Here is a 13,284-nt window from a genome sequence, read left to right on the forward strand (position 1 = left end):
GGGGGCAGAAATGGGAGGGAGGTGGGGAGCACTGGGGGGACAGGGCTAGGAATATAAGACAGAAAACTGTACTTGAACAAGAATTAAATTTTTTTTAAAAAGACTAGGGAATTTTGCTTTCTAATTGACCTATTAACAATATGTACTTCCCAACACTTTAAATTTTATGTGTAAAACTGCAGAATTTCTTTTCTCTGCTTGAAATTGGCTTGGGTAAATGAAGGTTCATGGAGACAGTGTAGTTTACTTGGAAAGAATCCAGAATTTGCTTTGACACCTAAGAGCACATTGCTTACTCTAATAACAATAATTTTTGGTGTGTGATTTTGGAAAAATTGTGAAACTTTTCTGACCATAACTCTTTTCATTTGGAATAATTTTAGAGGAGAAATTATGTTCACCATGCAGGATGACCTTGAGAAAAATGGGTAACACTTACATTGTACTTACTATATGCCTGGTACAGTACTAAGCTATATGAATTAGTTTAATTCTCATAACAACTGTAAGAAGTACTGTTATTATCCTACAAATTTTATGGTATGTAAATTATTATATCACAATGTTTACTGCCTCACAAATTATACACCATATGTTTATGCCTTTTTTTAAATTGTTGTTCAAGTACAATTGTCTCCATTTTCACCTTACCATGGCCCCCCACCCCGCCCATCCCTGCCTCCCATCTTCAAAACCATCCCCTTTGGCTTTGTTCATGTGTTCTTCGTACATGTCCCTTGATTCCCCCCTCATTATCCCCTATTATCTTTCTCCTTCATCCTCTCTGGTTACCATAATGTTTACTTCTTGAACTCATATTTCTACACAGCCTATGGAATTTGATAATAACATAGTATCTATTTCCTGTTTGAAGGTATTTTTTAGCAATTGTAATGTCTTTACAAGAAGATGTGTATATAAATTTAAATTTTAGTTTCTTTTAGGCACTTGAAGGCTCATAAAATTTAAAAATTTTAGACTAATTTACTGTATAAATATCAGTACTGCAGTTGATTACAACATAAATACATTACAAATTTTCATAAGTAAGTTTTTTAAGTTACTGGAAAGGAAATTAAAGGAACTAAAGTATTCTTTAGTTAGTTCATGTAAAACAGTTTAATGACACTTATTTATAGAAGAAAAAGTGTTTAGCATTAATTCTATTTCTGTTTTTTGTTTAGCACTGAGATAACTTTCCTAAATAAATATGTGAAATATGAAATGAAATATGTTTTCATCATAACTGATTTACTCAATTCTTTACACATCTTGAGAATTATATGCAAAGTTTTGGTTATATACCAATAAAAATATTTCTGATGTCTTACCAACTGACAAATTAAATGCTCCTTTAATGTTGTTGAAAGCAAAAATTCAAAGCCACCTAGTTTTCTAAAGGATTCGTTTCTCAGTCATTAGAACCATTCACTCCCTCATTTTTCTGGGACGTTACCAAGAAGGCTTTGCCAGTACTTAATTGTCAGAGGATTAATGATATCTGGTTTTAGATTTTGTTATTTTTTTTCTCCTCAAAGAGGGGCTTTGTTTAATATACTCATAAATGGGTGGGGAAATTGAAATATTAACTTTAGTACCTTTTTCAAATATATTTTTATAGATCTTTTTATCTTTCCACATGGATTAGTTATATTTTGATCAATACCTTAGAACTACAAACTTAGTTTGTAAATTATTAATTCGATTTCTGGAACTCTGTCTGGAAAAAAAAGTGCTTCTTTATTTTTCTGACTCAAATAGATGTGTCAATATACATTTTAAGGATGTACCTGGAGATTATTAAGCTAAGTGAAGCCAATCAGGGAAAGACAAATACCATATGATTTCACTTATATGTGGAATCTAATTAATAAACAAGCTAACAATATAGAAACAGACTCATAGATACAGAGAAGAGACAGACAGCTGTCAGAGGGGAGCAGTGTTGAGGGGTTGAGGGGCTGGGTGAAACAGGTGAAGGGACTGAGGAAAACAAAAACCTCATGCTGAGTGAAATAAGCCAGGTGGTGAGAGACAAATACCATATGATCTCACCTTTAACTGGAACATAATCAACAAAAGAAAAAAGCAAACAAAATATAGCCGGAGACATTGAAATTAAGAACAATCTAACAGTAGCCACAGGGGAGTGGGAAGGGGACTGTGAGGAGAAGGATTTTCAGGAACCACTGTAAAGGACACATGGACAAAATCAAGGGGGAGGGTGGAAGCAAGGGAGGGAGGTGGGTTTGGCTGGGGTTGGGGGGAGTGGTGAGGAGAAAATGCAGACAACTGTAATTGAACAGCAGTAAAATAATTTATGAAAAAAAAACCCTCATAGTTACAGACAACAGTATGGTGACTCCCAGAGGGAAAGGGAGGTAGAGGGAGATGGAGGGTAAAGAGGGGACACATGGTGACAGAGGAGACCTGACTTGGGGTGATGGACACACAATACAATATACAGGTGATGTGCTATAGAATTGTACACCTGAAACCACCTTAATTCTGTTAACCAAATGCCACCTCAACAAATTCAATAAAATTGTTTTAAAATCTCTTCTATGAGGAATGTATAAATTACAAATAATGAAAAAAGTATAAATAAATATATCTTTATTTTTAATCCTCACCTGAGGATATGTTTATTGATTTTAGAGAGAGAGAAACATCAATGTGAGAGAGAAATATCAATTGGTTGCCTCCCACCCTGACTAGGGATAGAACCCACAACCTAGGTATGTGCCCTGACCAGGAATCAAACCCTCAACCTTTTGGTGTACAGGATGATGCTCCAACCATCTGAGCTACCTGGCCAGAGCAATAAGTGTATCTTTTAAATATAGATTATTCAAATAGGGTGATTAAGACTATTTAGATCTAATCTAATTTTTATAAATTATAAAAATATTTGTTTTTAAATGAGTATATTTAGAGCCAGTGTGTGCATAGATAAACTTATAACTTATTAAAGATGCAAGGTTCATGTTTAAAATAGACTATATAATTCTAAAAAGTGTATACTACTTAAAAACTCATTATTCCATCATTTGTGTGTGTGTGTTTGTGTATCTGTGTGTGTGTGTAGTTACTAGGATATAGAATATATAAACATTTTTAATTGGAGACTACTTAAATGAAGGAAATATTTTATAATATTGTTTGATAAAAATATTTTAAGTATCTTGTTAAATCTACATGAACCTCTAAGAAATTATATAAAATGTATATTTCATTATGAATTTTTCTAGCTTAACTTGAAAATTTAAAGTTATAATGGGGTGGGGGGCGGGCAGGGTTGGGAATATAAGACAGAAACCTGTACTTGAACAAGAATTAAATAAAAATTATATTTTTTAAAAAAAAAGAAAATTTAAAGTTATATCAAAAGATTTGATATAACTTTGATATAACTTTAGCTGTTCAAGAATGCTTATTTGTGTCAGCTAATGAGAGATGCTAAAAATTCTCATTTTTGAGAATACTCTTTGCTCTCACCAGGTTCCTCAAAAGCAACGAATTTTTTAATAATAGGGAATGCAACGGGTGAGGTCATTAAAAGAAAATTACTCTCACTCCCTCTGCCATATTATATAGCTGAGTTTCAGAGCTTCCTAACTGGGATCACAATAAACTCATTTCAGTTGATATGCTTCACCCTGCTAGATATCCATGTAAACAGGAAAGACAGGAAGGCCTTCATGGTTTTATGTTGTCTTGATCAAGTGGTAAAGAAAGTTTTCCCCAATTGGTATTTTGATTTTTTCTTTGACAACCTGGAGTTTTTTTACACTCCAAGACAATGCATTATGTACTGGATTGATGGAAGGATATGCTTTTTTGTGTGTGTGAAAAGGGGAGGTTTAAGAAAAAAATGACCCTTCAGGATGCTAAGAAAGAACATACATGAAAGTTGAGGATCCGGACATAGATTCCCTTAAAACCAACAGTACCAGCTTACCTCTTAGAGTCTTCACTTACCCCTGATCCAATAACCCCAGTTTGGTGACTACTAGCAGATGCTAAATAATTAAGTTATTGGCTGTATTAAAAAGGAGGGGGGAAATGATGGGTCACCATTATTACTATCTTGTTGACTGGATAGTACAACAAGATTTGAAACAGCAGCCACCGTAAGTAGTTCAATTATTAATACTATACAGGAGTTTTAGTAAGATTGTTTTTTGGCTGAACAAAAAAGATGCCCATATATCACCATTCTAATTTGGCCCAATTTCCGTCTTCTGGGAATTGCTGTATTACAAGTTTAGAGCTGACAGTTCAGTCAGAAGTGAGTGAAGAAGCCAACCAAGAGACACTCGGGGGCCATCCTAACCCATTCCAGTTCGCACCAGTGTGGAATGGCAGCTCTTCTCTGGAGCCAGCGGGGGAGACAAAGGAAGACCTCAGTGCAGCAGGGCAGCTTTGGAGACTCAGCAGCGAGAGAGTGGGAATAGTCTGCTGGTTCTTAACCCTTTCTGACTCAAGAGGGGCAAAGCCTCTCCCTTAATGCCAGAGTTAACATCTATCAAGGTGGAAATAGAGCGAGAACAGCCCTATTTGTATGTGAATACTAGAGGAGATAAGAAGCATTTTTATTGATTTGGCACTTGGACTCTTAATAGAACTTTTCTAACTATAGATAACTATTAAAGCCATTTTCTAAGAAATCACATCACTGAACTATATTTCAGTGCAGTTTATATTGCGAATGATTCCATTTAAAGTACAACTCTAAATGACTCAGCATGTTGCTAGAAAAAAACTAAGGTTTGAGAACTAAGGTTTTTCTCTTTGTTTTTTTTCCCCTTGCTTTAACATTGAGAAACTAGAAATTCAGCCAACTATATTAACCTTCTCTATATCTTGTTTATCAGTAAAATATAATAAAAGTACATTTTTGAAGCTTAAAGGGAATATTGTGAAATTTTTAAGACTATTATAACACTTTAAGTTTATTTTAAACTCTTATAACACTTTTAATTTATTTTAAATGACTTCTTAATAATGACAGAATGAGTGAATTTTGTCTTTAATATTCAGTAAATATTTCCTACAAATTTAAGAACAACCTCAAGATAAACAATTTCTTTTTCATAAAATAATTTGTAACAACTTGATGTCAAAATTGATATTTATAAAGTATGTATTTCTTTTAGTAAAAGATGATGAATGCGACTCAGAGGCAGAAAATGAACAAAACCATGATCCTAATGTTGAAGAGTTTCTGCAACAACAGGACACTGCTGTCATTTACCCTGAGGCACCTGAAGATGACCAGAGGCAGGGCACACCAGAAGCCAGTGGTCATGATGAAAATGGTAAATTGAGCTTCACAGTTGATTTTGTTTTCATCTTTAAAGGATTATTGCTATTACTCTGCTGTAGGAATCTACTGCTCTACTCTATAGGGAACATTTTTGAAAACCAAAATTGATTGCAGTTGACTGTAGAGACTAATTAACCTCTTTAATTAATAGAACATTGTCCATGATAACAGTATAATATTTATCCACAGTGGTAGTGCCACTGCATGTGAAACACTTAGATCAGTGTCTGGACGTTGATTTCCATCCATTAACTTGGCAGCAAGTAGTAGAAACGAAAAGTAGGATGACATTGACTGCTCACTGGTTCTTTCCCACCATTCTTCCAGCCAGCAAAACATGGTTGTCTAGTTCAAAGTATACTCATTTGGAGACAATTTTTCTCTATCCAGTTTAGTCCACTCTGGTGAGAATAGCCACAGTATTAAGAGTAACAAATGCAATAATTAAGTTTCATAATCTTCTAAAAAGAAATGAGCTGTCATTCTGCCCTTCCATGCACTAGAAACAGACAAAAATACCTTGCAGATATTTCTCTAAGAAATTTTTTGCAAGACCTGTGCAAAATACTAAAAGTTAGTTAAAATGTTTAAGAATACTTCAAGTTTTAAGATCCTAAATCTGTTTGATTTTTCTAGGGTCCCAGTCTAATGCATATATCTAGCTTAATACTCAAGTCATTGACATTTTTATGGCTTTTTTTAGAGCAGTTATATGTTTACAACAAAATTGAAACAGAGATACAGAGATGTCCCATATATCCCTTCTCCCCATATATACATAGGCCTTTTCCATTGTCAACATAACTCACCAGAATGGTACTTTTCTTTGTTTCTTTCCTTTCTTTCCTTTCTTCCAAGAATGAACCTACATTGATACATTATAATTATTCCAAGTTCATAATTTACATTAAGGTTTACTTTTACTGTTGTATATTCTGTGGGTTTGGACAATTGTATAACGATAGGTATATATGATACAATATCATACAGAGTATTTTCACTGCCCTAAAAATTCTCCGTGCTCTACCTACTCATATTTCCCCCTCCCCACTCCTTCTAGCAACCACTGATCCTCATGACCCCATAGCCTTGTCCTTTCCAGAATGTCATATAGTTAGAATCATACAGCATATATCCTTTTGAGATTAACTTTTTTCACTTAGAAATCTGCATTTAAGGTTCTTCCATGTCTTTTCATAGCTTGATAGCTCATTTCTTTTGTGTTGAAATATTCCTTTTCTGAGTGCACTGCAGTTTACTAATCAATTCACCTACTAAAGGACATCTTCCAAATTTTGGCAACTATGAATAAAGCTGCTAATATCATCTGTGTACATATTTTTGTGTGGACATGTTTTCCGTTCTTTTTGGTAAATGTCAAGGAGAACCATTGATAGATTTGTATGGTAATATTATGTTTAGTTTTATAAGCAACTGCCATATTATCTTCCGAAGTAGCTGTACCAGTTTGCATTCCAGCCAGCAATGAGTGAGAATTCCTGGTGTTTCCTATCCCAGCCAGTATTTGGCGTTGTCAGTGTTCCAGATTTTAGCTGTCCTAATAGGTGTGTAGTGGTTTCTTACTGTTTTGCATTTCCCTGATGACATATGATATGAAGCATCTTTTCAAACTTATCTGCAATCTGTATATCTTCTTTGGTAAACTGTCTGTTGAGATTTTTCACCCATTTTTAATTGAGTTATTTGATTTTTTGTTGTTGAGTTTTAAGAGTTATTTGTATATTTTGGATAACAGTCCTTTATCAGATGGGCCTTTTGCAAATATTTTTCCCAGTCTGTGTGATTCATCTTCTGATTCTCTTGATAGTGTCTTTCTCAGAGCAGAATTATTTAACTTTAATGAAATGTAGCTTACCAGTTACTGCTTTCATAAATTGTGCCTTTGGTATTGCATCTAAAAAGTCATCAACCATGCCCAAGATCATATAGGTTTTCTTCTGTTATCTTCTAAGAGTCTTGTAGTTTCGCATTTTACAGTTAGGTCTGTGATCCATTTTGAGTTCGATCTTGTGAATGGTCTAAAGATCTCAGTCTAGATTCTTTTTTTTTTTTTTTTTTTGCATGAGGATGTTTAGTTCTTCTATTACCACTTGTTGAAAAGACTGTTCTTTGCTCCTTTGTCAAAGGTCAGTTTGACTATATTTATGGGGATCTGTTTCTGGGCTCTTTGTTCTGTTTCATTGATCCATTTGTCTATATCACACTCTTCATTACTATAGCTTTATAGTAAGTTTTGAAGTTGGGTAGTATCAGTCCTTTGTTAACTTCCCACTTGCCTGTACAAATACGAAATTTAGGCAGAAAAAATATAACATGGTTTTGGAAGAATTTCCTCATGTGGCTAATCAAGTTCCTAAAGAAGAAGGTCTTGTTAGAATCATCAACCAAAACTCTCTGGGTCCAGTAGCCTTGCTAATAAAAGATGCCATCTTAAACTTTTGGTGTTGAATTTTTATATTTTGAATAAAATATTCATATTTTGATACATTTAGCATATTTACCTAGCTGTGTAGGGTTAGGTGCTCAGTCTATTATTTTCAGGCTGGTCCTTGAGGAAAACATTTAGTTTATATAAACTTGAATTGTAATAAAGGTAATATATGTTTATGAAGCATTTAGAGATTGTTAAAAATTTTTCTTGGTGGTCTGTTTTTCTATAAGAAAATAAAAATGAAGTTAGAGATGACATTTACAATAAAATGTCACTTAGAAACCTATTTTTTGAAGAAATACATCAGACATGGAAAAACTACTCTTAGTTAAATAATATTAATTGACAAAGCACTATTACATTTTAGGATTATAAGGTTAGATGATTACTAATTATATATAGTTAATTCAGTGAACCCCAATTTATTCACAATGCCTTTATTTTTGAAAGCTACTCCATATTTATTCAGAGGGTAGAGGGGAGAGAAGCACAGAGTAAAAGGGGATGGACTCACATGAATAAGTATGAAAGACACATGGACAATAACTAAGACGGGGGGCGGAGATGGGAGGGGGTGGGGAGCACTGGGGGGGTGCAGGGCTGGGAATACAAGAAAGAAAACTGTACTTAAACAAAAGTTAAATAAATTTAAAAAAATAGTATATTTACATTAAAAAAATTTTACAGAAAATTTGTGAGTGTATTTCAATAGGGGAAAGAACGTGAATAATCAGGCTCAGGAGGTCTTTATGAAGCAGGCCTATATCTGGCTCCCTTACTGCTTCCTCCTTCTGCCCATTATATATACATTCTTTTGTATATATATATTAGACTGACTGAATTTGGTCAGTCTAATTATGTACTACATATTCTCTGATGACAATAACTAAGTGTTATTTTCAAATATGAAAGAATTAACATTAAATAATGATGACACTGTTACTTATAGATTTTGTTATGGTATAAAAGTTCATTTATATATAGATATAGATGTATAGTCTGTCCATAAAAAGACCAGCCATTGTTATTATAACAAGAATGGTTTGAGCAACATCAGTGTAACCTGGCAGCCAAAGAGAGTGGACTGGAATGCACATGTGTGAACAATGACAACTTCACTGTACTAGTCAGTGGGGGTGGTAGATGCTGCTAAGTGAGCATGGGTACTGTGTGGCCATCTCATTTAAAATGACTGAGTGACTAGAGCAATGAATCTGCATCAAATTTTGTGTTAAACTTGAACATTCCTCCACAGGAACTATTCAGATGGTTCAGAAAGCTTTCAGGAATGATGTAATGAATGCAGTGCAAGTAAAAGTGTGACACAAACGCTTCAAAGATGGTGAAGAATCTGTTGAAAGTGATCCATGTTCTAAAAGGCCTGCAACCAACAGACCACCTAAAAATGTTGATTGGGCTTAGTCAACAATGATTAGTGATAGTGCAAGGACTAGAGGCTGATCTGGGGATTCCAAAAACTACTGTGTCCAAGATTTTCATGCACAACTTGGCATGAAGTGTGTCAGGGCAAAATTAATTCCATGGCCTCTGCTCCCAGAGCAGGAGGAACATCCTGCTGCAGCTGCTAATGATGTGATTCAAACTCCAACCAGTGAACCAGAGTTCCTCAAGAATGTCATAATTTTGGGAGGGAATGGGGCGTCATTGTCCTATGTACAATGTTTCTTATATCTTCAATAAATGTCTCTATTTTTTATAGTGCATGGCTGTATACTTTCTGGGCAGATCGTGTATTTACAAATGTGATCTACATTCTAATTTTACTTTTGTTTCCTTTGTTTAATTGGCCATACAAAAGAAGAAAAATGTGATTTCGTGAAAAACATGGTATTTTAAAGTCAGACAGCACACATTTGAATCCTGACTTTATCAATTTTGGAACCATCTAACCTGGTAATCCTCAAGTGTAATACCACCTTGTCAGTTAACAAATTTACTGGCTGTGTGACTTTTAAGTTATTTAATCTTTCTGAGCCTCATGTTTTTGCTTTATAAAATAGAGATGAGTATTATTGCATTGTTTTGAGGATCAAATATGAACTTGGTAGCATAATGTCTAGCACATAGCTTAGAGAGGGACTCAGGTAGCTTTGGTAGTATTTTTGAAATTTTTCATTTTATTTTTCAATGACCATTGATGTTCAGTATTTTATGTGAGTTTCAGGTGTACATCATAGTGTTAGACAATTATATAATTTACAAAAATTTTTTAATTTTTTTAATTTAAAATACATGATCTTTCTTTTACAGGAACACCAGATGCATTTTCCCAATTACTTACTTGCCCATATTGTGATAGAGGCTATAAACGCTTTACCTCTCTGAAAGAACACATTAAATATCGCCATGAAAAGAATGAAGATAACTTTAGTTGCTCCCTGTGCAGTTACACCTTTGCATACAGAACCCAACTTGAACGTCACATGACGTCACATAAATCAGGACGAGATCAAGTAAGTAAAATGAGCTCTCCAAATTTTGAGAATGTATCCCTCCATAGAAGGCGGGTTTTTAATGTACTTAGTAGTTAAAAAGATGTGCTAGACAGTGTCTCATCTCCAGCCTTATAAAAATGAAAGTGATTATTTTATTTAAATTATCTGGTCGTTTCTAAGTTAACAGTCACATATGAACGTGATTTTGAAGGTAAGTTTTTTCTCTCTTTTGGATAAGTTTCCTTCCATCTCAATTTAATTATTTTGTGTATACTATAAAAAATATTTCTCAAGTTTATATCTGGATTTCATAATACATTGTACTAAAATGTTCAATGTAGGAAAATAAATATTGGTTACATTTATGACTTACTATTGATGAAATTTCTATTTTTAAATAAAAATCCAAATAATAATAAAGTTTTATTTTTGCGTGAACCAGTAACTATTTGTTGTCGATATAACCTACAGTGTTTTGTTTTGTTTGTTTGTTTTGTATAGTAAGGGAAGTTGCCTCCTGTTAGATTCTAAGGCATTTTTACTCTGAAGACTCGATTTTCATATGGTTTATTTTACTGCTATGTCACTTTTTATATTTCTAAAAGTATAAACTAAGACTACTCTGTAAGTATAAATTACATGTAAAGTGTTGGTTGTGTACTTAAGGATGAAAATGAAAGAATCTTGCCAGTTCTCCTTTTATAAGGTCTTGATAACTATTAACTATAAACAATCAACTGAATATCTCCTTAATTCTAATTTTAAAAATCAAATAAATATTCAGCTGTGTGGGGTGTCAAGGCTGTATGTTGTGGTTGTGGCACCTACCCATTTTCTTCTATCAAAGGGTTGTGAATATATGTATTCATATCTATGCACTTCGCCCTAGGAGTATACCTAATATAAGTCATATATCCCATAGGGAGTGTGTTAGACCTTTTGCTAAGATGATGGCTAAACCAAAAGGGCAACAAAAATTGTGGGAAAAGAATGAGCATGGTCAGCCTACCTTCTCAGGACTTCAGCAAGAACACTCACAAATAAGATTTGGTGCTGAGGATTGGCAAATCAGGAACTATAAGACCAAAATTGCCTTAGATAGGTTAATGGTTAATTCTGTGAAAGAGCACTTGAAATGAAAGTACCAAGAGAAGGAGAAAACTAATGCAGAGAAGGACTACTGAAGCCAAACACTATCTTTCTACCATCTGCCCCATTATTAGTCTTATTAGTGACAATATAGATAAGTGCTTTTTAAAAAAGATTTTATTTATTTATCCTTAGAGGGGAAGGGAAGGAGAGAAGGAGAGAAATATCAGTGTATGGTTGCCTCTCGTGAGTCCCCTGCTGGGAACTGGCCTGCAACCCAGGCATGTGCCCTGACTGGGAATTGAACCACAATTGTGTGGTTCGAGGGCCTGCACTCAATCCACTGAGCTACACCAGCCAGGGCTAGATAAGTGCTTTTTAATCATTTTTTATTGTTGTTTGACTACAGTTGTCTCCATTTTCCCACCACCACTTTCCCCAGCCACAGCTCCCCACCTCCCACCCTCCTGTCCTTCTCTGCTTTGGTTTGTCCGTGGGTCCTTTATACATGTTCCTTGATGACTCTTCCCCTTCTTTCCTCCTTTATCTCCCTCCCTCTCCCCTCTGGTTACTGCCAGTTTGTTCTTTATTTCAGTGTCTGGTTATATTTTGCTTGCTTGTTTGTTGTGCTTGATTGGGTTCCACCAATAAGGCTAGCAGCATAGTTGAATGCTTTTTTCATCTGAGAGTCCTGGTATACCCACAGTATAGACAGGCCTTGGGAAAAGAGCCTATTCACATGATGTGGGGAGCAGATCCATCCTGCACCTGCTGCCCCAGGTTCTCTGTGTACCATGGCCCTTGTCAAAGAAAAGGATCTCCAAAGGATAGATACAGCTGATGGAAAAGAAGGAGATGCCATTATAAAAGCAAATCAGAAGATCTCTAATGATCATGAGACCATCTTTTTGGTGATTTTTGATGGGTGAAAGGAAGTAGGTTTTATATATGAAATGTGTGGTCAGAATAAAGTCAGAAAAGATCTGTGGTAAATATAGGGACCAATAAGGTGAGGAAATATAAGTGGGAGGTCTTGGAAAAATTTAGATTATGAGGCAGCAAACTAAAGAGTAGAATATCTAGCGTGCTGGCCTTTGAAAATCATTCCATATCTTAAAGGTAAGAATTTCCATGTCTTACTCATTTATTCATTCAACACATATTTGAGTTTCTATTACGTGTCTGGCCCAGTTCTAGGTGTTAAAGGCAAATTGTAAAATAGATGAGCAAAGTCCCTGACAGTGTGGGGCATAGACAGGGTGGGAAAATAGTGGGTTTACAGTCAGGAATGTACAAAACATACAGTTTATTTTAATATTATTTATTAATTATTGTACTTTCCACATGAATAACTGTAAACCTACTTTTGTATCACCCTGGTTTAATAGGTAATATAAAACAGATATAAAATATACAAACAGGTATACTGAAGAAAATAGAGGAAGAGGATAGAAAGTGATGAAAGCTGCTATTTGTTTTGAGGATAGGGAGACCTTTCTGCACGAAGACCTACCTGAGTGAAATGAAGCAGCCAGTTGTGCTGGCTTCATGATTGGGGAAGCGCATGCTACCAAAGGGAACAGACTGGAGCGCAAACAGACCTTGAGGCAGAAACCTGCCCAACACCACCAAAGAACAGCCAGGAGGCCAGTGTGGTGAATAAAGGGGAAAAAGGGGTGAGATCAGACAGGTATGGGGGCAGTGATGCAGCTCTGTATATAGGCCAGGATAAAGACTTTCGATTGTATTATGAAATGTGATAGGGATGCCTTTGAAGGATACTGAATTTTAATTTTTTTAAGGGAACACTGGCTGTTGGATAGAGAATAGGTCAAGAGACAAAAATAGAAACAAGGAGAACACTTAAGAGGCAATTGTTGTAGGCCCAGGGTGGTTGGTGGCTTTAAACTTGGTGGTGATGACAGACATGACTTAATGAGGAATGTTGGACTCAGAAT

General features: G+C 35.0%; 1 protein-coding gene across 1 annotated transcript in view; it reads left to right on the top strand.

Moving 5' to 3' along the window:
• The window catches only part of ZEB1 (zinc finger E-box binding homeobox 1), a 186,211-nt gene that overhangs the window by 159,564 nt on the left and 13,363 nt on the right, over positions 1-13,284 (top strand). The window contains exons 4-5 of the mRNA XM_037037202.1: positions 5,160-5,321; positions 10,053-10,255. Coding sequence (XP_036893097.1) covers positions 5,160-5,321; positions 10,053-10,255 — 365 coding nt within the window. The remainder of the gene's footprint in view (positions 1-5,159; positions 5,322-10,052; positions 10,256-13,284) is intronic.

This window comes from Sturnira hondurensis, unplaced genomic scaffold, assembly GCF_014824575.4.
Source record: "Sturnira hondurensis isolate 20B ecotype Veracruz unplaced genomic scaffold, ASM1482457v3 Scaffold0022910, whole genome shotgun sequence".
In the NCBI taxonomy this organism is placed as follows: domain Eukaryota; kingdom Metazoa; phylum Chordata; class Mammalia; order Chiroptera; family Phyllostomidae; genus Sturnira; species Sturnira hondurensis.